The sequence below is a fragment of the Gnatocerus cornutus genome, chromosome 9 (assembly GCF_029298725.1).
Source record: "Gnatocerus cornutus isolate USDA-ARS CGAHR chromosome 9, icGnaCorn1.1, whole genome shotgun sequence".
NCBI lineage: Eukaryota > Metazoa > Arthropoda > Insecta > Coleoptera > Tenebrionidae > Gnatocerus > Gnatocerus cornutus.
Window position 1 is genome coordinate 6,368,536 of NC_142241.1, and position 26,865 is coordinate 6,395,400.

At 33.9% G+C, this 26,865-nt stretch overlaps 4 protein-coding genes across 7 annotated transcripts; 1 reads left to right on the forward strand and 3 right to left on the reverse strand.

Annotated features, from left to right (window-relative positions):
• Positions 1-288: 288 nt before the first annotated feature.
• sing (MARVEL domain-containing protein sing) lies at positions 289-1,422 on the reverse strand. Its single transcript, XM_088045913.1, has 4 exons — positions 1,130-1,422; positions 901-1,083; positions 713-853; positions 289-523 (listed from the first exon to the last, which is right to left on the reverse strand). The coding sequence occupies exons 1-4, from the start codon at positions 1,277-1,279 to the stop codon at positions 446-448; spliced, it is 552 nt and encodes a 183-aa protein (XP_087902039.1). The 5' UTR covers positions 1,280-1,422; the 3' UTR covers positions 289-445.
• Positions 1,423-1,490: 68 nt separating this feature from the next.
• Positions 1,491-5,340, reverse strand: LOC148168234 (uncharacterized). 4 transcript variants are annotated; one of them, XM_088045916.1, is made up of 5 exons: positions 4,699-4,838; positions 4,022-4,141; positions 3,582-3,764; positions 3,408-3,530; positions 1,491-2,288 (listed from the first exon to the last, which is right to left on the reverse strand). In XM_088045916.1, the coding sequence occupies exons 2-5, from the start codon at positions 4,133-4,135 to the stop codon at positions 2,214-2,216; spliced, it is 495 nt and encodes a 164-aa protein (XP_087902042.1). In that variant the 5' UTR covers positions 4,136-4,141; positions 4,699-4,838; the 3' UTR covers positions 1,491-2,213. The 4 variants fall into 4 exon arrangements, with proteins under 4 accessions (XP_087902042.1, XP_087902043.1, XP_087902040.1 ...); XM_088045917.1 differs by lacking the exon at positions 4,699-4,838 and adding an exon at positions 4,540-4,642; XM_088045914.1 differs by lacking the exon at positions 4,699-4,838 and adding an exon at positions 4,847-4,937 and having other exon boundaries at positions 1,493-2,288.
• Positions 5,341-8,105: 2,765 nt separating this feature from the next.
• On the reverse strand, positions 8,106-20,374 carry LOC148168235 (CKLF-like MARVEL transmembrane domain-containing protein 4). Its single transcript, XM_088045342.1, has 4 exons — positions 20,046-20,374; positions 8,942-9,109; positions 8,682-8,795; positions 8,106-8,630 (listed from the first exon to the last, which is right to left on the reverse strand). The coding sequence occupies exons 1-4, from the start codon at positions 20,193-20,195 to the stop codon at positions 8,544-8,546; spliced, it is 519 nt and encodes a 172-aa protein (XP_087901468.1). The 5' UTR covers positions 20,196-20,374; the 3' UTR covers positions 8,106-8,543.
• A 1,685-nt stretch (positions 20,375-22,059) lies between these two features.
• LOC148168236 (kelch-like protein 26) lies at positions 22,060-26,361 on the forward strand. Its single transcript, XM_088046345.1, has 3 exons — positions 22,060-22,296; positions 24,192-24,868; positions 25,124-26,361. The coding sequence occupies exons 2-3, from the start codon at positions 24,210-24,212 to the stop codon at positions 26,313-26,315; spliced, it is 1,851 nt and encodes a 616-aa protein (XP_087902471.1). The 5' UTR covers positions 22,060-22,296; positions 24,192-24,209; the 3' UTR covers positions 26,316-26,361.
• Positions 26,362-26,865: the final 504 nt, after the last annotated feature.

Below are 26,865 nucleotides of genomic sequence, written 5' to 3' on the forward strand. Positions count from 1 at the left end.
AATTCCTCAGTTTATAGTATGAGTTTTCACTTTTTAAACCAACTTTGATTGACCATATCACGGCTAATCCTCAAGAATTCAGTTAATTCATGTTAAATAAAAATAGAAACAAACAGTTCACTTAACTGAATCAGTCTTCTCCACATACTCTGTCTTCTCTATTTTTAGGTGTCAGTCAATCAAAAAATGATGCATTATAATCTCGATCTGATAACGAAGACAGCATCCTGTGATTTTCGGATATAACCACTTGCCCATTTCCTGAATATAATAGATTTCCGGTTCATTAATACAAAGTTAATTTTATTCGTAGATAAGCGAAAAGCAATAGATAGTACAATGGTAATACAAAAAATGACTAGAACTAGAATAAATTAGACTTATAAAAACAGTATAAAAGACTAAATATTTGACTAGCGGTTACAAAACAAATCCAAAAATTTCCTTATCTGTAGCCCTTATAATATCTATAACATTTAAAACCATCGTATCCATGAATGACCCCAACCAAACCACCAACCATCTGTAACAATAAATATACAATTAATGGAAAGGTTTAACCTTCGTGGTGTAAACCAGAGGCGAATGTTAATGACAACAATGCGAATTTAAATTCTGATGTAACCATCACGTGTTATCTGTCAATACGTGCTTAATCCGTCTGACGGAAATTGCTAAAATTTTATGCCTCATTCTATCATTGATTACTCACATAGGCGGCACTCATGGCAGGGTAGGCTTGAAAATACGGCGTTACAACATACATCGGTTTCAAAAACATGTAAACTATGTATCCAAGATAGGAACAAGACGAAAGGTAACTGAAACACGCGAAGGCGTTGAAGGCAGTTTCCTAGAACATAAAAATGAGTTGGATTGTCTTCAGGAGGTGATCCTTACAAATAGAGACTGTCTCACAAGGACGAAGGATTTCTCAGAAATAACGTAACAAAACAGAAGTAGAGATGTAGTCATAATGCACCATGCAACTGCTGTTAGAAATGACTGAAACGAAGCCCCCATCTCGTTGGAGTAATTCAAACCGTAGTTCAGAGCGAGACTTTGGCAAAACGAACCCAATAACTAGAAAACGGTTGTTACAATTTGTACTAAAAAACTAGCAACTTACTATTTCGACGACTTTTAATATCCCAGGCTCGTTCTTCAAAAACTGCAAGTTCAAGCAAGTGCAACATCTACAGCAGCAACAGTTAATTCCTCCAGATTTAGGGGTTGTGGGGCGTACAGTGACAATAGTTGGACCTCTTGATGGAAACATGTTAATTCATGGAAATTCATTCACAAAGACTAGACGGGAGTGACTGGTTAAAGGGGAATTCGAGAGCAATGTGCTCGCTGTGGGGCGTTTTATTTTTGGCCATCCGGATATTTTTATACGTAAACAGCAAATGAGGAAGCTACTTTTTTATGAACGTGGAATAAGAAAAAACTCAAAATTATAACAAGATTTTTTTATTTCGACAATCACATAGATGCTATATAAAAATGATCTAACGTAACATTTATAAATATAAATTTTATAATATACTTTTACAAAATAAAGCAGTCACATTGCTTTTATAAAATACCAAGGCATATGGTTTAGGCACGTCTATAAGATCAGTGGCAGCGTATTATTCTTGTCAGACTTTATACTCCTGTCGTAAATAGTCAAAAATCTGACGAGATGCACAAAAGAGTATACATGATCCTTACCTACATTTACATCTAGATACATAAATGAGAGTATACTTGTTAATATGATCTATAATTGTTCAATAAAAAAGGGCACTCCCCAAATAATTAATTTGATTCAAGTTTGTGTAAATTTCAAATGTGGTCCCAATGTGGGACGAGATTCTCATCGGCCGACAACACATTATACACCAAGAGCACGATTGAAGTATAACTATAAAAAGCTTGGTCTCCTTGTAGGACGGACCATCAATTCGACTAAAGTAGCTATTTTTGCAAATCAAAAGTCTATAACAATAAGCATTAAAATTCGCTTTTGCTAAAGTAAACGAAATTGGAGAGTGAAGTACACATAAACATTTACACAGAGATTGACATCTAGTCTAGTTTCAGTTCCTGTTAAAGAACGTACACCACATATTTAATTATAGATTAACATAAAAATCAGTTAAGTACTATAAAAGAATAAATTAATATTTAAAATAAAATGGTACTTCTAATAAATACGAGAATTTAGTTTACAAACCCCTGTAACTTCTGAGCGCAAAAATTGTGCTTAATAAGTAAAGAACGGACAGGACGATGCCTATTACCTGAAATTGTAAAAAAAAGTTGGAAATTGCAAGAAGAAACGGAGAAAATGCAACGTGGAAACATCTTCGAATGCAACGATTTCGTAACAATGCGTCTATTTTTAAAGTGTAAATGATACGATGCTAAATTTACAACAAAAATTAGTACTTAACCGAAAGTTTCATAATGGCGATTTTATGGTTCAGTTAGAACAAAATTGAATGTGTGGTCAGATGGGTTTTTACTCGATCGTAAATTTTTATTTCTAAAATAATTGCTCCAAAGGAAATGCGTCCAGCCAACGAATGGAATTCTAAAGTATTGTTTTTTCAGGGGAAGAAAATGGCGCAAGAAGGACCAATTCGTACCAAATCTTTGTAAAAGGAGGACCCCGGTAAGTCACTTCTAATTGGTAAACGCTGATGAAGCAGCTCTATTTTTTCATGATTTCCGATTTTGGTTAAGCCGGACCTGGCAAGATAAAAGGCAAAGTGTTCTGAAAGAGGTTGTAGGTTGGTACTTTAAATGAATAAAATTTGTTTTTCGAGGCTCAAGAGGAATTCAGAGGCGTTCGCATAATTTACAAGCATCTATTGATTTTCAAATTTGGGTTTTAGGTAAAAAATTCTGGAAATTTGGTATTATTGCCCCAGTACACTCATAGTAGGATTGGAAGCTCCACCCTTTCTTAATTTCATAATGGAGGAAAGGAGTGAAATCGGATTAACAACAAAAAAGAATAATTTCATTGGTTCGCATTTCCATTATCAATGTGGTTTTTACAACAAAAAATGCATCAAAGAGCCAACTCGAGCGTTTATCTACTAAGTAACTTTTCATTGGCTAAATGTGGCCGTAAATCTTTCAATACATCAATTAATAAACTTGTGATCTTCGATTTCCATTCCGTTCAACTTTTCAAACTCCGGCGAAAACATTTTTGCCATCTGGAGCTGAGTTAAATTCCCATTAAAGAGTTATTTTAGTCCGGCTCTAAGAAACTTTATAGGTGACTGTATACCACTTAGTAATTATGAATTTACACCCAAGCCCATGCTTAAATTAGAATTTATATGAATTCCATTCGAAGAGTTTCCTTCACCCATTTTTGCCTGTATTTTCCAGGACAGTATACTTACAGCAGCCGCAAAATAGGGCTCATAATCCCTTCCATAGTTTCGTTTCCAGTGGTTAACTTCAATGACGAACGTCAAGCTCGCAGCCAAATACAATATGAAAGCGAAACCATGATAAACCACTTCCTATGATAAGGATCAAAATTAACACAACGTCCGATTGTCATTCAAACTTACATAGATAGTCTTGGAGATGATTGAAGCTGTGGAAATGGAAATGAGACAAGACAACAAGAGCAAAAACGTCCCGACTAAGAAAGTCACGGCCATCAACAAAAAGAAAGTTTCGGGTGTCTGATTCACATGAGTGTAGTCTCGGTAGTAGTAACTGACCACGCCAACCACAACACTGCCAAATATCTAAAAAAGGAAATAAGAGTCAGTGTTAAGACCTTGTGGTGAGGTTGATCCATCGTTTCTCTTTGGGTCAGGGTAAACACCAACACCATGTGTAGCGTAGAATTTTAATTCAGGCATTGAAAATAAACGAATTTTGTTTTGAGCGTCTGGAATCGTTAATACAAAATCTATAATTCGAAGCTGCTGGTGCTAACGCAGTAAACTCTGACGTCAGATTCTATTTTAAAAGTAAGTGATATTTTGTAAATATTTCTTACCAACTGAAGGAGTTTCAGGATGCCTGGCCATGTTTTTAGATAACCGGAATTGAGGATTATCGCCGACGTCGTCGTCGTCGTCGTGGTCCTTGTCACGGTGACGGTGTGCGACATGGTGAACTAAAATGCAAATCTTGATTATTTAGAAATACGATACGAAAGCTGCGGTGCGTATTTCTGACCGAGCTTATCCCTATAGTGAAAGTATATTTATACGAGTTGTTATTCTTGGGTTAAATGGGTCATCGACAACGCCAACATACAACATAACACAATTATTAAGTTTACGCGTTCTGTGGTCATTTTCTGTGAAAAGAGCCAAGATAAGACGTGTATTGAAATTACTCATTTTTATAAATAACCGGCTTGCATTATTTATTTTTCTCATACTTAAATCGATATCTCAACAACGCTATTTACAAACATTACAATTTTTACGAGGGAACTACAAGACATTATCAAATTCCTTTAAAGCCCGGTCTCAATAACCAAACACTTCTATTTTTATGCGTGCTTACAAAACTTAATTTGTGTGTTGTCACAGTATCGCTAATTATCCCGACAGAGTCGAACCATCAAACTATTATCAACACATTAACACAAAGCCGCGTTTATCAGACTGTAAATAAAATATTCCCTAGAAATAAACTGCGAACTTCCACTTCGATTTGACTCACCGGACGCGATCAATATTTGTGATATTTTCTTGAAAACACGTTGATTGACACCACTGGTGGTTTATTAAAGTCAGTTTAACTAAAAATTTTGGTGTAGTATACACGATACGTTTTAGTATACGACTGGGATTTATAACGATTGACTTACCTGTTGGAGTTTTGTTTATGGTAGGTGGGTGTAACCTCGCCGATCGAAGTAACGAAAGCCCACGAAAGTCTGGAAGCAAACTGAATTCATTCCTAGCACTATGTCGGTTCATTTTCAAGACTCGCCCACAGAGTGGGATTGGCTCATATATTTGAGTTATTAGGAAATGGGATTTATTGAATCCTGTAATGGGGTTGTTAAAAGGACGAAGGTTTTACAAGCTCGAATGAGAGCTTGCAAACAAGGGCGTGTTGAAAAAATTAACGTTTTTAGCACGGATGGTGGAAATAAGATGTATAACGTCACCTTTAATATAAGAATATGATTAATGTTAAGAATGTCCTTTGCCGGCTAGTTTACTAATCTAAGGAATTTGATAAAAGTTTCTTACTCAGGACAAGATGATGTGATACGAGTGATGTCATGGACTTATGACGCAAAATCTTCTATTTTCACGATGTTAATGTTAACAATTTCTTTGGAATTGTTTTGCCTTGTACTTTGTGCGATTTATTAACTGAAACGCAGGTGAAAGAAAACTGTTTTTACATTTGAAGCTACCTTGTTAGTCACTCGATTAAAATTATATTTGTGGAAAATCTTTTTCACAACATTGACCTATTTTTATCTAGATTCTGTTTTAATTTAAATTCTCAATTGCCTGTTCGCACAAAATGGGAACGAATGTGACAGGCGTGCAAAAATAATAATTTGGATCCAATTCTGTGAGATGTCGGCGATTTTTTTTGCTGAGGTTTCAAGGTGTTGAGAATTCTTGGAACTTAAAAGATTAGAAAAATGCGGTGGCAAGCTCTAGGAAATGGTTCAAATTATCTTTCTAACTGTCGTAATTCCGGTTCAGGGCTCCGAAAATTTAATTCACCAAAATAGATCTACATCATTCATATGGGTGAACTGAAAAAAAAAGTGGCCATCATTTTTCTCGCACTTTTCTTGCTAATAAATCAATCTGGTTTTACATATCCTGAATTCAAAAATTGGATTTTTTATATTTTAATGCAAATTATGGATTTTAAAGAAGTTTAGGGTCATCAAATCCAAATATATACTCTTATTTTTTTTGAGTTAGTTAGTTTTGTATACAAAATTTAAAGAAAAAAATGTTGATTCAATCTGGAAATTATTGAAATTCTACAGGTGTCCCAGAACTCGCGCCCCAAAGAAAAAGAGCTTATGGAGGCAACAATTCTGAACCAAAATTTCGAAACCATAATTTTTTAACTCAAAAAATAACCGAGATAAGACAAAAAAACTATAGCCAATCCTGAAGCTGAACAAAATTTCAAAATTGGTAACTATGAACACATACTATGATCCATTGGTCAGATGAAAATTAGAATCTCGTTGCCTAGGAAATTGGGATGGCCTTTTACTCCACTTCTCGAATAAGCTTTCGGGATTGGTTATTAACTTTTTATCAGTTCTTGAATACTATTAAACTTAGTTAATTTTATTTTGAAATTTACCATCTGTATTGTTGTCGGCATCCTCCCTTGGTCTATGGGGCGCGAGTTCTGGGACACCTGTATAATTATAAAAGTTAGTGAATAAAAATAAAAATTTGTTCTTCTAGGTGCATTTTTTCTGCATATAGTGTATTTCGCTAGATCATAAATAGAAAAAATCGAATTTTTGAGTCCGAAATTATGCAATTTCTAATTATCCTAGTTTCGGAGATATGAAGGTTCAGAAATTAAAAAAAAAACACTAATCAACTCAAAGATACCTAACTAAAATTCCGAAGTTCCGAATCCGGGATATGTAAACCGGATTCTTGTCGGTTTCGGAATTTTCGAAGCTTCATATCTTTTACGACAGATTGTAAGATACGGTTGGCACCATTGTTTTTATCGTGCTTTTTCTGATAGGAATCCGGTGGTACATATACCAGGGTCAAAAATTCTTTTTTTTTTAAATTTATGATTCACTAAAATACATTTTATCCAGGAAACACCTAGAAGGACCTTTTTTTATTTGAACTTTGTATCGAATGAATTGTATAGAATGAGCCAAATTCTAATAAATCAAGATGTTTTTCACCGATTAAATTTTTCTTTAAATTTTATATTCAAAACTCAAGAAGAAATGTTTAGATATAATAGTCTTATAGTTCTATGAAAGTTTTAGTTCTGAACATTAAACTTTTGGAAAGGGTCAAAATACGTAAACTTTGAAAGAAATGACTATTTATCAGTCAAATCGCATACGAATGTTGTAAACCCTTAAATTCTACACCATAGATATCAATTTTATCATGATGAAGCTAGCATCAATCTCAATCTATCTATCGCTAAAATAGATATCTATGTAATAAGTCCTATAGTTTATGGCAAAGCGAGTTTGCGAGCGAGGTCCATAAATCGAGCAAGCCCACAAAGCCTAATTACTAATTATGTACGAATACCTACAAGGCTTTATGTTCGATTGTAGTTAAGACAATTTTTTTCAAAAGAATGAGATTTGGCATCGCAAATTGTGACGGTTTCAAAGTGTGCGAGTTATGGAAACTCTTCTTCCTAGCCAGTCCAGAAGTGTATCTAACATATGTAGATATATGAAGAAACTTACAATGCATGCAAGAGATGAAATTTCATTTTGACATAAATTTTTTATAACTATTTGACACTGCCAAGTGAGCGTTTTCCTTTATTGTCGGCTTAAGTCGTTAAGTGGCTAAGTTCATTTTTGGATAAAATGCGTTTTCAAACACAAAGGTTTAGCTTTGGATTCTTTTATGTGTTATTATTTCAGAATTAAGAAACATTCTATTTTTAGTCTCCAAGTTTTTAAATCTCAAATTTAACGATAATTATGAAAAAAATAAAGATTTTTTGACCTCCGTTAAAAAAAATTAAAATGGACCATAAATAGTCACTTTTAACTACACAATGTATTCAGATCAAGTTGAATTCATACTTTAGAATACATTTTTTGAATTGTCTGATCGCTTGGACTCGAATTTTGTGTTTTGCTTTTTTATCAGTGACTTTTATTAATTAAATATTGGATAAAAAATGCAAACCTTGAAAGAAATCTTCAATTTTTGTATTTTTTGGGAAATTGCATTTTATCGATGTAACAACAATTTCTGATGATTTCAATTTTTTTTAAACTTGCTTTTACATACATTTGTGTAAATCAATAGATTTCTCAAATAGAGAAACAACATTTTACTGTGTGCAATTATTCTAAATAACAATGACAATAGATTACATTACTAGTAACAAAAAATACACCATTTACAAAAACAATTATTTATTTTAAACTATAATTTACACATTATTAGGTACATTATTATGATAAAATTTGAAAACTTAAATATACGGGTCGAACGTATACGTATAACAACGTATTTTTTACACTAGTTTCGTAAAAATGCCATTTTGTATACAAAGTGAACTATCAAAGTGAGAATTTGCAGTGAAGGCACTAGAGGGTAAAGTTAATACACTTAGTGTACAATAAATTACTTGTTGGTATACAAAAGTGAAAAGACGATGTAAAAATGAACATGATAATGACTAAAACGATTTATTCTGGATCTAATAACAACAACTAGAAAGTTAAATGTAGGAAAAAATTGCATTATAAAAATTTCCTCTCGTTAATAAGAACTTAAACTAAAACTTGTGACTTTGACTTTGAGTCAGTCAGTCCATCCCAAGAATTTCAAGGGTTAGTTTGGTCGATTCCCACCTTTGTATTCGATGTATAAGAGATAGCTTCCTAAGCCATATGCGATGGCGTTAAAGATGCCAAACACCTACAAAGAAATTTTAGTACGTAGTAATTTTTTTAGGAAAAATCGTCTTACGCCAGCTGCTATGTTGGCACCCTTGTGATAATTAGGTCCCCCAGGCCATATCGCGAGTTGTACGATAAACGCGATGACGTAGCCCACCGTCCAGATACCGGTGTTGACCAACTCCTGTAATAAACACACCTTGACGTTAATACCTTGGCGAAGAAAACCATACCAACATGTTACGCATATTGTTTTTCCTCGTTTCATTTATTTTTGAAAAGCATGGACGACCATGCATTTTAAAACAGACAAAGGGAAATTTTACTCACCGTGAGTATCCAATGGATTGGCAGGTTCAAAGCTTCCCTAATACCCAAAAGGTAGATGAAGACCCAAATTAAGGTCGCGATGAAACTCGTTGTGGCTACGAAGAGGAAAAAATGTGTTCCTGAGAGAAACGCAGGTGACGCTAGTGCCATACAAAGAATTCCCAATATCTGGAAAAAAAGTCAAGGTTAAAACTCTATCGCGACGTTCTTTCATTTTCGCGAAGAACAGCAAGGAAATGGGCGATAGTGAAAGTGATAATGATAACACGAAACCAGAACAGTAAAACAAAAAAGTGTTTTGCCCGAGTGGTGAAGAAAAAGTAGCTTAAGCGAGCCGCATCAACAAATTATCGCACCTTTCTATAATTACTTTCTGATGAAGAGACAGTCCATTGTCAAGGTCGTCAAATTTCAAATTACAACGATACATTTCCTTCCATGAATGTTTGACATAACTTACTGTAAATTTATATCCAAGGTCATCTTAACTTTTACAGCTGTAAATAGATACCTGTATGTACTTTGAAGTAATAAAAAAACGCATCTCTATAATATTATGAACTTGGATATTTTCTCATAGTGTCATCATTCTATGATTAATGGTAGATTTACAGCGAATGCACATACGTTTTAGACATTTTAGTTGGCTATTTACATAAATAATACTGGACGACCTTTTAATTTTGTTTGTTTGGAAGTGAGAGATGTTGAATAATTTGTAAAATTAGATAGTTGACGCCAGAGAATTTCAAGCAAACAAGGCAGTTTTGCAGAAAAATTTTGAGGAACTGAATACTATCTGTTTGTTTAGATGACGCAGTAAAATAAATATGTACGTGTGGTTTTCCTTGGTCAGAATATGATCCAAAATGCCATAGGTAAACTTCTTGGAAAAATAAGAAAAGTAGCAGACTTCAACAATTAAAAATTGATTCAAAACTGCTTGGGAATCAGAGATAGTTACCTACTAATGAATAGCTATAATAAACTTTAATTGTTCCAAATTCCAAAGTCTTCCAATTACAATAAAAATAATTGCTCTATTTTTTTCAGTTTTTTTTTTCAAGGCGATTAGCGGTTATCCGAAATTTGCCAACAAAATCTAAATGAAAAATTACTCATTTGTCATTTATAAACAAATAAGATTAGAGGTTCTCCTGATTCTTTACGTTGTTATCTTATCTATCTTTTATTTGTTTGGTGGATTTATCTAATACTATGTAAAAATTTTGCATAATCAAATATCTGCATGACAGTTATTCAAACGAATGTTTCCTTTTAACATATCCAACTCCACATTGTTTGAATGGATTGGAAAAAAGTACCTAAACTTGGTTTATTCGGCATTGAAGAAGAATTAAAGAAAGGTCTGGCAAGGGGGCAAACGCAAAAAATAAACAATAGATTAAGTTTACAGCTTGTGGTTAACTTCTAATAGCTGGTCATAAATTACCAGAATTCATAAAAAAATAGAATTAACAATTTTCAAATAGCCATAGCTCATTTATTTATTAATTAATTTGAACGCTGTTTCTAGGCATTATCCGAAGTCGATTTGAAATTTTTCTTTTAGTTACAACTGTATGGGAAATTTGGGTTGCTGGGAAGAAACATCAAGTTAATTTATAGGTGATAAAACATCTTTTTGAGGCTTTTGCCCCAAATAATGTCTAGAAAATATTTTGGACATCCCATTCGTTTTTGTTTTTCTTATGGTAACGAAGATGTCGTGTTTACCTTTGTACTAAAATATCTCCAAAAGAACAAAACAGATCGCCTCCTCTCAAATTTATACTTATGTTTGTTTGATTTGAAATTAAAAAATAATTCTTTTACAAATAATGTGAATGGAGGAATCATCTAAGTATCCTTCACAATGATAAGGGAAATTTTTAAACATGCTATAAAAATTTTGTAATAAGAGTTTTGACTCGTTTTATACTGTGCCAAAATCCAAAATTATTTAGAAGTGATTTTAGTACAAATTTCACCCATACAACTAAAGACACATTTTAGAAATTCCTATTTTGAAGGCGCAACAAAATTCTTTCTCGCATTTTATAGTTTCAAGATGATTCCGAGCGATTATGGATCGCTATAAATACCTTAAGAGAATTTTATAACGCAATCTAAAACTGTAATCATTATCAGACTACTCGTTTGAAACCTGATCAGCAATAATGCGTAATTACGTGGATACAATACAGTGCTTTTATGTTTAATCTGTTATGTGCTCATAATTTAATTAATACCTATTCGATTATACGATTAAAATTATGATACTACATGAATATATCCGCCACACCTGCAACTGCATTGTGGAACGCAGATGGATATAAGCAAAAAGTGTATACGATCTTGCAAACATGTGCGAGACACAGTAATGTATACTTATTAGGGAACTTAGGTATTTGTACCATTACATTCCACAATGACGTCAGGAGACAGTTATTATTAAAAACCAAAGTAGCTACGAACAGATACTTCGAGTTATGAAGAAGTAGTCAACCTTCAGATAGATCAGAGAAGGTAATTATGCATACTAACATGTCTTTCTAAAAGAATCCATCATGGTCGTACCGTCTTGTAACCTATATTTAAGCATCCGACAACACCAAAGTGCATTATTATTCCGTTACTTATGGCTCGGTTACTTGGTCACTTTATGCCTGGAATTAATAATTTTAATAACGGTACCATCCCATGTTGGATTTGCAAACTGACCAACTTCCAAACGGCATCGGCATATTTAACTAACAGTACCCATCAAAGATATGTTATCTTAAATCATTTTCGAATTCTTTTTCATTAGCACGTCAATTCCAATGGATGTCACGAGCGTAATTGTAACAGAACTTTATGGAAGTACCATCCCGCAGTCGAGGTGGATGACCCTCATCAGAGTGCAGGTGCGGCACCACTCTCGTTACGCCAGTACTCGTCGGAAGTTGCATTGTTAATAATAAACGGAAACAGTCTGTAACGATTTCATGGTGACTCCTCGACGCCAAGTTTCGATGGTACCGCGTAGGTGTGTTGTTGTCGTCACGGCTACATGACCATATAAGATTTTGCTTTTTGCGTTATGTCACTACTGCCTCCATTTGAACCTACCTTTACACCTACTGAACTACTGCAGGATCCAGTTGTAGGTTGTGCATAATCTAAGGTCGTGAATTGATGAACTAGGCGCTGAGGCAAGAGTTTGTTATGAAAGAGACCAGTGGGAGACGAAAAGAGAAAAGTCATTCATTACATTTTTTATTCCTCACATTCTTTACGGACAAGCAAGTGAATCATGAATGTGGGAGGCGCCACAGATATTAATAACTAATCCGATAGATCAAAGAACTGCGTCAATTACTTTTTTTGGTTTCTACTATCTCTTCCTGCAAATTACGATTAGACGCAATAATCGTAGCTACCAACCTCTGTAATTGAAGTATAACTGTATTCAGTTTTTACGATATATTCATAATCGGTTATCAATGATTTTTTAAACGGAGTTTCTGCTTCCATAAATTTCTCATAGATCGAATGATGTGATAAGGTGGAAATGAACAACAACTGAAACAATGATTCTTGTTTCGATCAAAATAAAACTGTTTGTAACTCCAAGTGTCTTCAAAATTGTAGATAAGATTAGGATATTACTAATAAAAACGCAGCTGGAAATAAAAATCATCAATAATAGTTATATCATTTTTATTGTCTGACCACATTGCGGGTGCGCTTATCAAATTAAGATGAGTCGAATTTCCAGTATGAATAATATTAATGTAATGAGGAAAAGAGTCAACACATGATTTCCTTCCTTATTAGTTAAATGATCGGTTAATTATAACGCTCTGAATCTATAATTGCACTTTTTCGCATTTATACACATTTCCAAGTCAAGCAAGAGTTGATTTCAATTATTTCCATTTTTACCATGCAACAAAGTGCCTAGAAAATGATCGCAATGTTTATATAACTTCACACGTAACTACACCACTTTTGATTTGGCATTTCGATTAGAGTAACAGTTTAGTTAAATAATAAATCACACGTCTCTTTATAGAAGAAAATAGCTCAAACACGATTGCAGCAGAATAATAAACAAACCAGTAAAACTAAAAAGGGAAACAGGTAACTGAAGACATTGCACTTTCAAGATCTAAATAAGTGTCACCTGCCGACCATCACTCACAGGTTTATGAATGTAGCAGCGCCAGAAAGACGTTATTTTTAGGAGCGTATGTAAATACTCGCGATTAATATTTATGTACTAGGTTTACTATTTTACCAACGAATTTGGAAGAGCATTTTTAACATTGTACATTCAAGGGCGTGTTGTGCTTGTAGCGCGATTTTGCTACAAGTTTTAGTGAAATTTTGGTTTACTTCAATACTTAAATTAAAACTATATAAAACTATTTATAGTTATAAGTCGACTCCGCTTAATTGGGTCTCCGGATAATTGGGACATTTTACAAAAAACGGAATCAAAATAAGATAAGTAAAATTTTTCTTCTTTATTGGGGCGAAGTATCGGATAATCGGCATAGAATGTTCTGGAATTCCACTTTTTTTCTAGAAATAAAATATATGTCGCAAATTTTGAAATACAGGGTGATTTTTTTAAAACGGCAGGCGTTGTAGAATTTTTATTTATGAACCGATTTCAAAAATTTAAAAAGCAAATTAAATGGTTTTTAATTTACCATAAACTGTTGATTTTAAAAATTTTCTAAATGTCTCAGTATCTTTTGGGCGATACTCAACTTTCTTATTTTAAATTGGAACCCATATTTTTTTTTTCATAATTTGGAAGATATTAATTTTCTTGATTCAGAAATGTGCAATATGTTCTACTTCTACCAAAAAAATTTTTAAAAAAATTATCAAAATTGAAAAAAAATAAGCAATAAAAGTTGATAAAATCTATTGCATGGTGTCAAATAAAAGAATGCCGTTATTGTAATGTCAAAAAGCGGCAAATAACAGAAAGGATCGGCATTTTTTTTTGAAATTATTAATAACAAAAGACAATAATAATTACAAATCAGAAAAAACAACTACCGAATTTAATTAAAATACTGTTGAAACGCCATCCCGTTTTTTTTATTGCACAATTGACACCATGCACCTAGATTTTATTAACTTTCATTGCCTAAATTTTTTCATTTTTGATTTTTTTTTTATAAAATTTTTTGTAAAAGTAGAACATATTACACATTTCTGAATCAAGAAAATTAATATCTTCTTAATTATGAAAAAAAAATATGGGTGTCAATTTAAAATAAGAAAGTTGAGTATCGCCCAAAAGATACTAAGACATTTAGAAAAATTTTAAAATCACCAGTTTATAGTAAATTAAAAACCATTTAATTTGTTTTTTAAATTTTTGAAATCGGTTCATAAATAAAAATTTTACAACGCCTGCCGTTTTAAAAAAATCACCCTGTATGTACAGTAATTTTTTTATACTTGGTTTAGACTGAAATTTGACATTAAAGTAGCTATTTTTTCAAAAACTAGAGCTGATCTTGAAAAACCGATTACTGTTTTATAATCAGAATGCCCTGTACATTCAGAAACGTCTTTTAGATCTAAGGGAAAAATAGTATATTATGAAACGCGTTTCATAATGAACATTTTGCCGCACGCACATTTTTAGGACACGACGAGCGCAGCGAGGAGTGTCATAAAGTAGTAAGTGCGGCAAAATGCATTATGAACAAGTATCATACGCTATTTTTTCTATTTTGCCTTATTTTAAACGAAAAAACTTGATTTCGAAATCTAGGGAATTTTAGAGTAGTTGGGCATTTGCAAAATGTTCGGGAAAAAATTCGAAGTAGCCAAATCCAATTTGAGTCAGTTTGACAGGTGTGACGTTTTGAGGTTACTGGAGCGCAAGGGAGCCAAGAGAGCGAAGATGTTGATCATGATCATGATGGTTCTCTTGCAACCAAAGAGTTTTTCTCAGATGAATTATTAAGCCAAGTACAACAAGAAATAATAGTGTATTGATTGATTTATCAAAGTTTTACAAAACCAAAATCTAAATTGTCAACGTTGACGGCAGGTTGACGGTTTGTCTGCTGCAAACCTAAGAAAAATATATGTTCCTGGGAATATTGGCACGGGATTGGTTCATTACGATACCGAAATACGCTCAAACGCGTATCGAAATATCTTCATTATGAACGCGAAATAGAAAAAAACTGTTGCCCAGTGTAATCAGTAGTGAAATGTGAATCAGAAAAAAACACCTCCGGATTATTGGGACAAAATAAATTTTCCCGATGTGTCCCTATTAAGCGGAGTTGACTGTATTTCTATTAATTCGGACTGTTTTTCTGTACGCGGGTTTGATTTTTTTACACCAACAGGCACCAAAATATCATCTTGTGAAAAATAATAGTAAAATCGATGAAAATATGTAATCCCAAGTCACTATAAACTTTCTAATTTGGAATTTTCCTCTTCGCTGATTCTCTTGGTTTCTTACGTCTTGCCTCGCCGATCGAACTCATCAGTTTGTTGCGATTTTTGGAAGATTTTCAGAAGCGTTTATTCAATCTTGGAAGGTACCACCAGGCTTGGTGCTTGGCTCAATGTTTTAATTTGTTCATTAATGACCTTAATGACATTAATGACACCTAATTTAAGCCACATTTGGAATCACATTGCCACATTGCTAATATAGAAAATGTCCAGAGTTTATTCTTAAAGTATTTTATTAAAAAGGTTAAATCTCAAAAGCCTCATAACTAGGCGAGATACGGATCCTGTTCTGTTCTTATTCCAAATTGTGGATGCTTTAGTTTAAATGCCCTGATCTTCTTGAACAAATTTCCCCCATTCCAAAGCAAAACCAATATTTTAACAATGTCTCCACTTTTTCAAGGAATTCAGGATGAAAAGGAAAGTTTTTTGCGTGCAAATTTTCAGGCATCGGAGGATTTTATAATCATCAATTTTTAGTAGCTGTAATGTTCTCTCACCTAAATCTTATGTTATCTTTGTACATACCACTTCTTCACTCACAACAGGGAGAGTGCTTTTAGTTCAGTATAATCAATAATTGGGCGTTAGCCTATTAAACTTTTTTAAAATAAGAACAATAATAATAAAACAACCAAGGATAAGTACTTTCGGAAGCACGGTCATTCTCACAATTGTGAGGGAAGAGATGATCGAAAGCCGACACAATAATTATAGAAATATGAGCTGTTGAAGCCAATGCAAACAGAAGGTCAAGTCATAGACATGATTGTCTATTACGTGTCAGTTAAGTATGGTAAGCAATTTGCTCCCATCATTACACGACCGCATCTAGGTATTACTGCATACAAATTTTGTATTGCTTATAATTGTTTCAACAATGCAAGGTCGGCAGTATCCTCAAGACGGTACCTAGTTAAAGGTGCGTAGGTGCCGGTAAGATGACGTCAACAATAAATAGTTTTTATGGATGCGCTTCGAGTCGCGGTTGAAAAGAACAAATTTACCCAAAAGTGGTAGGAAAAACCGTCGCTTTCACATCGGGTCACTCTGTAAAGTGGGTCATAGAAAATATGGATAGTGAGGTATCTCAGCATGTGAGTTTTTTGCAAATGACCTTAAAATTTTGATTAGCCGATCGAAACGAAAGTAAAAATAAAAAAAGTGCTTCTATAGATTCTTGTGCATTAAGAGTAATTAACGAAGCGTGTTGAGAGGATTAGAGCTAATCAGAGATAGAGTTTTCCATTGTACCAATCGATAGTAAAAGAGACTGGTAATTAACATTTTAGACCATCTGGCGAATTCAATAAAACGGAAATGGGCCACTGTTAAATTATTTTTGGCGAGACGGTGACGCGGGAAGTGCATCTGAGTCGTATTATTTAAATAAACCGAAAATGGACGGTGGTATTCGTGACTGAAAATAATGTCTTTCTAAAAAGCATGGCGATGTGCATGCAGGCAGCTTGTTAAAATTATTGCGACATTAAAAGATAACGGTTAAAAGTGGCTTTTAGTGTGAAATTAAAATACGAAAAATTGTTATCAGAGTTTCCACAAAAAATGAATTAATAGTCGGTACTAATTCAGTATTGTTTTCATCCGATGAATCATAATGAACATTCGTTCCGTGTGTAATAAAACTGCAAAAATGGCTATGCAGCTTTATATTTGTGAAAACTTCGTCAACATGTTTCAAATTTTCAATAATTTTGTACTTAGAAAAAAGGCTGCAGATAGTTTTCCGAATACAGCTAATTTGTCTTTTTGATAACTAGTTTTTTAGAGCATAAAATCTAGACAATGGAAGCTAGTTGCAACTAAACGATCCTGAAATTTTCGAAAAATGTATTTAATAAAAAAGTTTTGTAGAAATGCACATTATTTTTTAATTTCGCTCAGTGAAATTTAGTGTTTGATAAGGAGGTCAAGTCGACATTAAATCTGACGAATTTTATAATAAAATTAGCTAATTGGCATTGACAGTAACCGCTTGAATCTAATTCAATTTTATATCCAAATGTTTGGAACAGAGTGCACTTTATATTTCAAAATGTTAAAATTTTGCAGGTAAATATTTAATTCAATTATGATTTTATAGCGATTGCGCCAACACGTGTGCACAATCCAAGAAAACAATAATTGTATTGTTTCTCTATTACAATCAATACTCTAACTATGGACAACAACACATTTTCTGCAATCAATATAACAACTCCAAGTTATAAACAACATAATCCGCTACTATAAAACGAGTTCTCGTAAATCCGAAAATGAACAGTAAAAATCTAAATTTAATTTCTTGACGCATATTTCGTTAGTCATCCCATCCTTCATTGTCATGAAGAAATTCTTCAAGAAAGGATAAATAAACGTTTAACTATCTAAACCCAAGAATTGTTTACTTTAGTCCACTTTAGTCTTACATTCATTATCATATTAAACCACGACATGTTTTACACATCACTGTTTTAATGGGGCTCTAAACAGTCAATTCACATGAGAAATTTTGATCAGTTTAATGACTATGGCTTCAATCAGCGAGTTTTTTCAACTTAATTTTATTATCCATCCACGTCACTTTCGATTGGTTCAATTGAAAGTGGCACAATCGATTCGTCTAATATGTGAAACTTAATTTAATTATTTATTGTCCTCTTTCTTGATTACTTTTGGCTTCATTAGACATAAATAAAGAAAGAGTAGTTGAAGTCTTCGCGATTAAGGAAAATCATTTTTAAATAATTTAGTTCGATCGATACCCATCGGAATCTACGACTTGTGGCTATTAATTCGTAGTGGTAACTAGGACTAATTCTTCTATCCGGTTACATTCTGGCACCTAATTGCACAAGAGGCGCTTGGCCGTCGTCCAAATCAAAAATAGAACTACTACAATAGTTTGTCTCTTTCCGCTTAATTACAACGTGCTAAATTTCATTAGTACCGTTTGATGTGAACAAGGAGCATCTCAGGTGCAATAAAACCGATCCGATATTAATAATTTTATGTTGATCGATAACATCTGGGCAACTTTTCCGTAGCTTCGTGTTATTCTTTAAATATTTAACTAAAAACTTTGAAGGGCGTGACGTCGCCAAAAATGACACTCTCAGGTTATTACCTTTTCAAAGTATCGACGAATTAATGAAGGGGTGAGGTCATCGCAGGTCATCAAACATTGTTGCATGGGTTATTTATTGTAAGGTGCGACATTACATCACGTGATGTTGTAATTACATGTAAATTAACTTTAATTCTTCTGTTTGTGCATTGTTGAATCATCTTTAAAAAAAGGTTTGATAGCGGAAATGGGTACATGTGCTTCTGGGCCGTTTTCCCTCGACTTTCACTAGTTTCCTTGGGTTTAATCGGACATTATTGTTGTTGTTCACCTTAATTGCACTTGAGAAATGGGCGCAACTTCAAGAAGTTTAAAACTTTATTTATCAGAAACTGAGTTAATTTCATAAAACAACAAAATTTCTTCACTTTACTAAATTGTACCATGAGGCGTAGAAAAGGAAATTTGTGTTGGCAGTCCCGGCTGAAAAACAACTTGACATGGTCTTGAAAACTCTAAAATGTTAACTGTTAAAAAGGACGAAGAGCAGGACTGCCAAAATAAATTTCAAAACCGGAAGCAAAGTAATTTGGCAGCAAGAAAGTAAGAAATACAAACCAACATTTTGCCACACTGTTTTGACTTAACAGATTACACAATGAAGTGATAAATTGTTTGACATTGTAAATAATACAAAGTAAATTAAATAAGGAAAATATGAATATAAGTAATGGCCGTAATTGTCATTTTAGTGGAATATTATGACCATGGACACTTTTTGACTGGAAGCTAATTTTATTTGTTATTATTGGTGTATCCGGGAACCAAAATAATAAACAGCGTTCCTTTTTTGACCTAATTAGCAAAGTCCTAAGTATCTAGTTTCGGCATTCGATAATAAATTCGAGAATTTCATCGTATTTGGCGATTTCTGGTCGACTGCAATGCCAAAACTGGTAGCACCTGCATGCAAGCCGTTCCGATTTCTTCAGATCTTTGATGCACAGATAAGCCGAACAATGTGACCGTGTTTTTTGGCTGGAACTGTGAAAAGTAACAGTTAGAAGTGTGAAGAGTAACGGAAAGTAGAATTACTGAAGAAAATGATCAGCACACGCCAGAAATCCGGTCTCGTTGTTTAGCAAAGCACCAAAACCATTTTCAGGTATTGGACCAAAAAAAGCGGAACTTTACTTTGCGAAAAATTCAATTATTCTAACGCTTTGTTGTCGGGAAAAAAACTCGCTTCTGTGACCGGTAAAAATAATCCAGCCGATTTATATTCAAAGTTTTTCCAGTTTGCTAGAGCGGTCTGACAACTTTTGAAAGAATTTTAAAAGGAAATTGTAATGTAATGGAATTTTCTGTCGTTGCAGTGAGAGGTGAGTTACCAAAACGGAAGAGTCTTTAATTCCGTCAAAAACCAACCAAGCTGCTGCAGTAAATTATGCCGCCAATTTAAATTTAGAAAGCGGTTTCAAAATTTCGCCAAATTGTCGTTGATTGAATACGAAATAAGGTCACTATAAATAAACAGAAACTTACGACTTGGGCAATTTTAATAATTCCAGGGGTGGTTTTGAAATAATCCAAATTGATTTTAATCCATGCTAAGGGTTGATCACTAGCTTGCGGTTTGTTGGCCGCGTTGTTGTTAGGTGCTTCTTGCACGTTCACTACTGTTTCTGTCATCATTAGACAGAATTTACAGGGTTTTCTATTAATAGAATAACTAAACTGAGTTAACTGACGAGATTTTCTTTTAACACCTGTTAACACCACACGAGCACAACAATTTCTAGTTATAATAATCCAAGTTACCGCGCCGCGATCTCTCGACTGTCAGAGAGTATAGTAAAGGTGGGGCAACGCGGTTCATCGTAACTAGGTCTCCACACGAGGCTCAAGTCTCAGACTACCTAATAGGAATCGACAGATATGGACAAAAATGGGTATTGTTGCTAATGACGTCAAGGATACCCTCGTGCTTCAATTGCAAATTTAGTTTTTATTTTATTTCGGCCACTATCATTGTAAATTCGTACTCGGGGTACTTATCATAAAACTCGTGATAACAATACAATTAGGTGCTTAGGAACGGAACTAGGAAATTGTGAAACAAAATACAGGAATGTTTGATCAGAGCTATTTATACTTTGTCAAATACCGTCTGTTTTCTAAGTTATATTTTCAGAACGTAATCCTTTCCAGAAATATTCGCATGTGTTCTTGGTTTCAGTCACTGCTTTTCAAAATTAGTTAGAATCAAGTTTTATTATTGGATGTTACGTTTTCTTTGATCTTGGCGTTTTTTTTGGAAAACTATCGAAAGGTGTTGTTAATAAATTTGCATGAAAGTTTTTCAATTTTTAATAGACTTGAGATGTTCCTATTTTTTATTGCTTATTATTATATTTTTAGTTTTTTATTTTAATTTTAACTTGCGGTCGGGCAACACATTATACGCCAGTGCACGTAGAAAAGTGGAAATCATAAACAGAGAGAATTCAAGGCAAATTCAAGAGAATCTAAAAAGTTCTAGTCGTCTTTCAGGATTTTGATAATTTATTTAATTTTTTTTAAACATTTTAATTAAGAATTCAAAAACAAAGTGCTAAATCTTCTGACAATTTTAACGCTACAACAATCAAATTTGTGAAGGTTTTTAGTTATTTGGAGTTGATTTTGAAATAGAAAGAATGCTTAGAAACTTCTGAAGAATTTAAAGAATTTCAAATATTTTAAGAACATAATTTAAAGAATCTAACGACTTCCTTAAAAGTTTTTTTTTAAACATCTGTAGAAGAATCTGAAAGCTTTGAATGTCTTGAAATTTTCGAAAGGATATCAGAATACTTTGAAAAAACTTATAAAATAACTTATAAAAGCTTATAAATTTGATCATTTTTTTGTAGAATTGTTGCATATTGTCCGTTTGCTTCTGGATCTTCTCATAATTTAACACTTTTTTTGGTTTGATCACTTCTTATTATTATCCTAATGCAATTTCCTGTTTATCGCCAATTTTTTATGAGTTGTTTTTATAATTTATTGGATATAAAACTTAGTCCATCACGTGGGTGCCCACGACGTTGGCGGATGACTCTTGTTTCTTTGAATTTTCCTGCGATTTTGTGCCGCCTTACCAAAAATGTTCATTACAGGTGTGGGGGTGTAGAGTAAAGTTTTAACTTGATTTAATAAAAAAAACTACTCAATTGCTTAGAAAGGTTGTAATATTCGAGCTCTCACAATCATATCAGTTGCTTTTACACTGATAAAATGATAATATTGTAATATTGATGTCTTCTAGGTGATTATCATTACGACAAATGTTGATATTGGATTTCTGATTAGTTGGACAGTTTCCCGCGGAATCAATAAAAAATGTAGGAAATTTCCACATAAAACATTCATAGAACACAAGAAAGACACGAACTGGGGAAAACAACAAACATTTATGTATCAAGAGTAAAAACTGCTGTCCTTCAGCTTCGTTTCTCTCGTCTCCCCTACATCAAACTTTCAAGTCTCGTTTTCCTGGTTGCCTACCCTCATCATTTATCAACTGAAAAATGGACAACTTTTCCCACCCGGCAGTAGGTCGTACATTGCATCAACCAGACAATAATCAATCCGTTCATTTCATCTCATCCGTTGATTATTGCACAGCCGTAAAAGACTGATGCAAACGAAATTAAAGTGTACCTGATAAAAATCTCATTTAAAAAATGTGTGTGTAAATTAAGAAATGTGAAAGCTAAACAGCAAAATTTTATCGTCATTTATTGATATGGTAAGCAAAACAGGATTTGTTTGTATAGAAATAGAGGTTAGAAAACGGATGTTATTTGCTTTTGTTGATAAAAATAATGGCGGTTATCGGATGAAGGAGTGAACACGTTTACACGCGATTTGAGAATTGTAAACAAAGGAATTCGTGGTCTGTGGCTTATTGATAAAAGGTCGAAGAAGTGGACGTTCACCTGGAATTTGCATTCTAATTTAATACTCAATGTTCCAGATGTGTGATAAATTGTCACTTTGCACTCTTGAGACATTATTGATGAAAATTGGTGCAGAACTGCTGTTGATTTCTTTCTTTGTTCAATTGTCTGAGCATGCTGTCATGGGGAACCAATCACAATCACATAGTGAAAAAACTCATTATAAGTTAACTAATACTTTCATATACACCGTGAAAACAAAATAATTGTTTTTTGCTTGTTATATTTTAGTTTGTCAAGCGAAAAATGCGAGTCATTATAAACTCGTTTGATCCAAGATTCTCTAATTTACAGAAAAAGTTATTCTATTTCATTGCTTCTAATTAAATTTTAGAAGTGAAAAAAAGACGATAATAAAATTAATCAGTAAACGACGTCTTAAATTAATTTGTGAGAAAAAAACTAGTAAAGCTGCCTGAAGATTTAGTCCAAGAAAGTCAAAACTAAAAAAGTGTGTGCAAAGTAAATTAGATAGCAAGGATAAAAAAATTAATGAAAATGTTGATATAATTAGGAATTTTTTATCTTGGCATTTTTAGGTTTCTTTCGATTTTATTCACCATTTAATTCATTTTTAATTCATTTTAATTCATTTTATGTCTTTTAATCAGTCTTCTCAGGCTCAAAGTTCTTCATATTATTTTTTCAAAATGTGTTTGAATGAATTTCTGTTTTTTTCCACTTTCTGGAATATTCATTCGTTGCACTGCTCATTTTAGAATTTTTTCGATGAATTATGCAAAATCTGCATAAAAGTACCTCGTGGACAATGCTATAATTTTCCCACAACGCCTTTCCCACGTGGGGTGCTCTCGCCATTATCCATCAACCGGTTTTTCTTCCAAAAATCGATTTATTTCCCTGATTTCACTATCCTGAAATTTCCGTCAACTTTTGTCCTCATTAACACACAACCGTTAATTTTCTTTGCAAGCGGCGTTCACGCTCATCATTAAATTTCCACGTAATTCTCCAAGTGGAAATGAAAATTTCGTCACACTACCAGTTCGAACTCCACAATTCCATGATGAAATAACTGTTCCATAGTTTCTTTGCATTTTTTCGAACGAACAGACACAATGGACTTTGAGTAACTTCCGAAGTTGCAAAAAGAAGCGGAGATGACTCGCTGTTTTAACATCTTTCATGTCGCCGGAAATAAATCACTGCGTCTTCCGGGTGAAACACTTTCTTTTGTTTTGGATGAAACCGTCGTTTGTTTAATGGAGAATTAATAGAAGCGTATTGTGAAAGTCAAAAAACCAACGTAGAAACGGAAAAATGGATCGTGGATACGTGCAAATGGTGTCAGCATGGAATTCCCAATTAATCAAAGATTCTTATTACTGCGTTTTCACATCACTGAGCAAGAATTTATCATCAGATTTATTGTCAGTTGACAAGTGTTGCTTAATTTTCCCTTAATTTCTTTCGTCAACTATTCAAGCTTTCGTAATAATTTATCTTGAGAATTTTTTATTGTTCTCTCAGTGGATTTCGTAACAACATAATTAAATCAATTCATTAGACATTTTAATTTTCAAGAGTTCAACTCGGCGCACATTCCTAGCCGTTCTATTTAGTTGCGATTATTCAGGTCGATATTAAATCAATGTAGCGTGTTAAGTCAGTGAAAGGAAGGCCTTGTAGCGACGAAAAAACTTATCGTTAACTTCTTTTGCAGATATGTTAAGTAGTGAAGATGACGAGAACGAAGGAAAAGCTTCTCCATGACAACAAACCATTAAACACTTATTACCATCACAAATCCCATCAAACGACATTACTCAAAGGATTGAACTCTCTGTGGGAAAAGGGTGAACTATTGGATGTCGCCCTCATTATTGAAGGACAAATTTTTAAAGCACATAAAGTCGTATTATCTGCTTGTAGTGATTATTTTCGTGCCATGTTTACAAACAACATGTTGGAAACAAGACAAGACGAGATTTGTCTCAATGGTATTACTGCTGTTGGCTTCCATCAAATACTCGAATACGCTTATACGTCAAAGATTATGCTAAACTTAGGCAATGTGCAAGAAGTTCTAGAAGCAGCATCTCATATACAGATGGAACCGGTAATTCAAGCTTGCTCGAAATATTTATTATCACAGATCGATATTGATAATTGTATTGACATCGCCACCATCGCGGAGACTTACTCTTTGGAGAAGTTGAGGATGATGGTCTATAGATACATGAGCGAACATTTGTTGGAATTCTCGAATTCGAAAGAGTTTTACAGACTGACTCCACAACAACTGGAAAATTTGTTAGCGTTGGATCTCCCAGTTGACTGTTCCGAAGCCGATGTTCTTCGCATTGTTCTGGCGTGGTTCTTCCACGTTGATAACTCAAAGTAAGTTTTAGATTCTATCAGAAGCGTCTTCTAGTTTTCAGCTGGAAGTTTCTAGGTCATTGTGGTCTGAAAAAAACGCTTCTTGTAGAAATCGGCGACTTAGTTTCGTGCGAAAAGTAAAAAAGTGGGTTAGTTAAATGTTTAAAGAAACAATTATCTAAAGTTTTTTTCAACTCGCGGTGTGATATCGTGGGTTCTTTAGACTATTTTCGTTTTTATATCCTGCGAGTTTTTAATTTAATTACTGCTTTCCAGAAGAGACCTCCGACTCTCCTACGCCACGCGGATTCTCCGCTACATCCACTTCAAAGAGATTTCCCGTCGAAAACTCGACAGTATCTTAAGCAAGATCTTCCAAGACCGCAACAGTGAATGGGACCTCTACGAAGTGGTCTTATCAGAAGCCTACAATCAAGCAAACTCCGATAAAATCACCACAAACTCCACCTTGCTTAACTCCCGAGGAATGGAGCTCGCGGTATTAAAAATCGGAGGTTTCGGAATTAGCGGAATTACTAACGAAATCACGTATTGTTTCTCTAGCGAAAGAAAGTGGAAACATTTGACGACAATTCCACACTTGGAACAGTGCAATTTTGGTACAGCGGTTTTGAATAACGAACTCTACATTGTTGGAGGTTGTTTCAATCAGTCTTTGCAAGAAAATATTCATCCGTTTGGTTTTAAATATAATCCACGTTATGATAAATGGTCGACGATGTCACCTATGAAAATAGAACGATGTCGATTTTCTCTGAACGTTCTAGGAAATATGTTGTTCGCTGTTGGTGGCGCCAGTGAAGTTGATGAATATGGAACAAGTACCTGTGAGTGTTACAATCCAGTTCTGGACATGTGGTACATGATAAAATCCCTCCCGGCTTACATCACCCAACATGCGGGTGCCAGCTATGAATACAACTTAGAATTGAAATTATTTATAAGCGGAGGGATGGACCGCGACTCCATTCAATCTTCACTGTACTGTTACAATGTGCATGAAGACAAATGGCATTCATGCACCCCCATGCTAAGAGCGCGCGCTGATCACGTCATGTTATCTATAGGAGATTATTTATACGTTTGCGGGGGTTGGACTGAAGGCCCTGATAGTCGTTCACGAATTCTGGTTGATACTATAGACGTTTATGATATTAAGAATGATCGTTGGAAGGTTGTTACGACAATTCCTACGCCGAGATACCATGCGGGGATTGTTTGCGTTGATCATAAGATTTATTTTATTGGAGGATTTTATAGTGATGATATGTTTGATAAGAGTACGGCGGCCATAGAGTTTTATGATATTGAAAGTGATTCTTGGACTACAGAGGAGAAGTATCCGCAGGATATCTGGGAACATACTTGTGCCTCTTTATTTATTCCAAAGTGGAGGGACGATATGCAGGACATGCAGGTTATTGCCAAGTCGGAAACTTCCATTTGATTTCTTGTTTTTGGATATTTGAGAAATATATTTATTTTGTAAATTATGACGCGGTTTTCATTCAAACCATTGATTTAAAAAAACGGTGATAATAACAAAGGAAAGTTTGTGCTTTTCATGTTTTAATAATGTAATGTACGGAGAGAAAAACACAAATCATAATTAATTCAAAAAAATGTTCTGCCTGCAGTTTTATCTGGCATCTTATACAGGATGTACTCGAATAAAGTGCAAATATTTTAACCCCAATATCAGACACCGCTGTAGCTAATAATTTTGCAAAAAAAAAATCGAAATTTGAATGGGGCAAAAGCCCCTCGGTTTACCAGTTATTGGACGCTTATGGCACCCAATTCAGCAACTGTTTCCCAAAGATTGCAAAAACCGTTCGAACAAAAAACGTTTACGCTCGCTCTTATCATACTTGTTTAGCTTTCACTTAATTATTGGTTTTAAAAACATTATTTTCGAAAGTGCCTATTGCGAAAAACTAATTTGTTTGAAATAAATTGGGCTCTCAAAAGGGCCAACCTTTATTTTGATTGTTTTG

Excerpts from the sequence above, each read along its gene's own strand:
- sing (XM_088045913.1), bottom strand. The coding sequence starts at position 1,279 with ATGTTTCCATCAAGAGGTCCAACTATTGTCACTGTACGCCCCACAACC. Across the intron at positions 1,084-1,129 it reads TATTAAAAGTCGTCGAAATA|TTATTGGGTTCGTTTTGCCA; the intron begins GTAAGTTGCTAG and ends ACCGTTTTCTAG. Across the intron at positions 524-712 it reads CTGCCATGAGTGCCGCCTAT|ATGGTTGGTGGTTTGGTTGG; the intron begins GTGAGTAATCAA and ends TTATTGTTACAG.
- LOC148168234 (XM_088045916.1), bottom strand. The coding sequence starts at position 4,135 with ATGTCGCACACCGTCACCGTGACAAGGACCACGACGACGACGACGACG. Across the intron at positions 3,531-3,581 it reads TCATCTCCAAGACTATCTAT|GAAGTGGTTTATCATGGTTT; the intron begins GTAAGTTTGAAT and ends TCCTTATCATAG. Across the intron at positions 2,289-3,407 it reads AGCCCTATTTTGCGGCTGCT|GTAATAGGCATCGTCCTGTC; the intron begins GTAAGTATACTG and ends TTACAATTTCAG.
- LOC148168235 (XM_088045342.1), bottom strand. The coding sequence starts at position 20,195 with ATGATGACAGAAACAGTAGTGAACGTGCAAGAAGCACCTAACAACAAC. Across the intron at positions 9,110-20,045 it reads TTATTAAAATTGCCCAAGTC|ATATTGGGAATTCTTTGTAT; the intron begins GTAAGTTTCTGT and ends CTTTTTTTCCAG. Across the intron at positions 8,796-8,941 it reads CAATCCATTGGATACTCACG|GAGTTGGTCAACACCGGTAT; the intron begins GTGAGTAAAATT and ends TGTTTATTACAG.
- LOC148168236 (XM_088046345.1), top strand. The coding sequence starts at position 24,210 with ATGACGAGAACGAAGGAAAAGCTTCTCCATGACAACAAACCATTAAAC. Across the intron at positions 24,869-25,123 it reads TTCCACGTTGATAACTCAAA|AAGAGACCTCCGACTCTCCT; the intron begins GTAAGTTTTAGA and ends ACTGCTTTCCAG.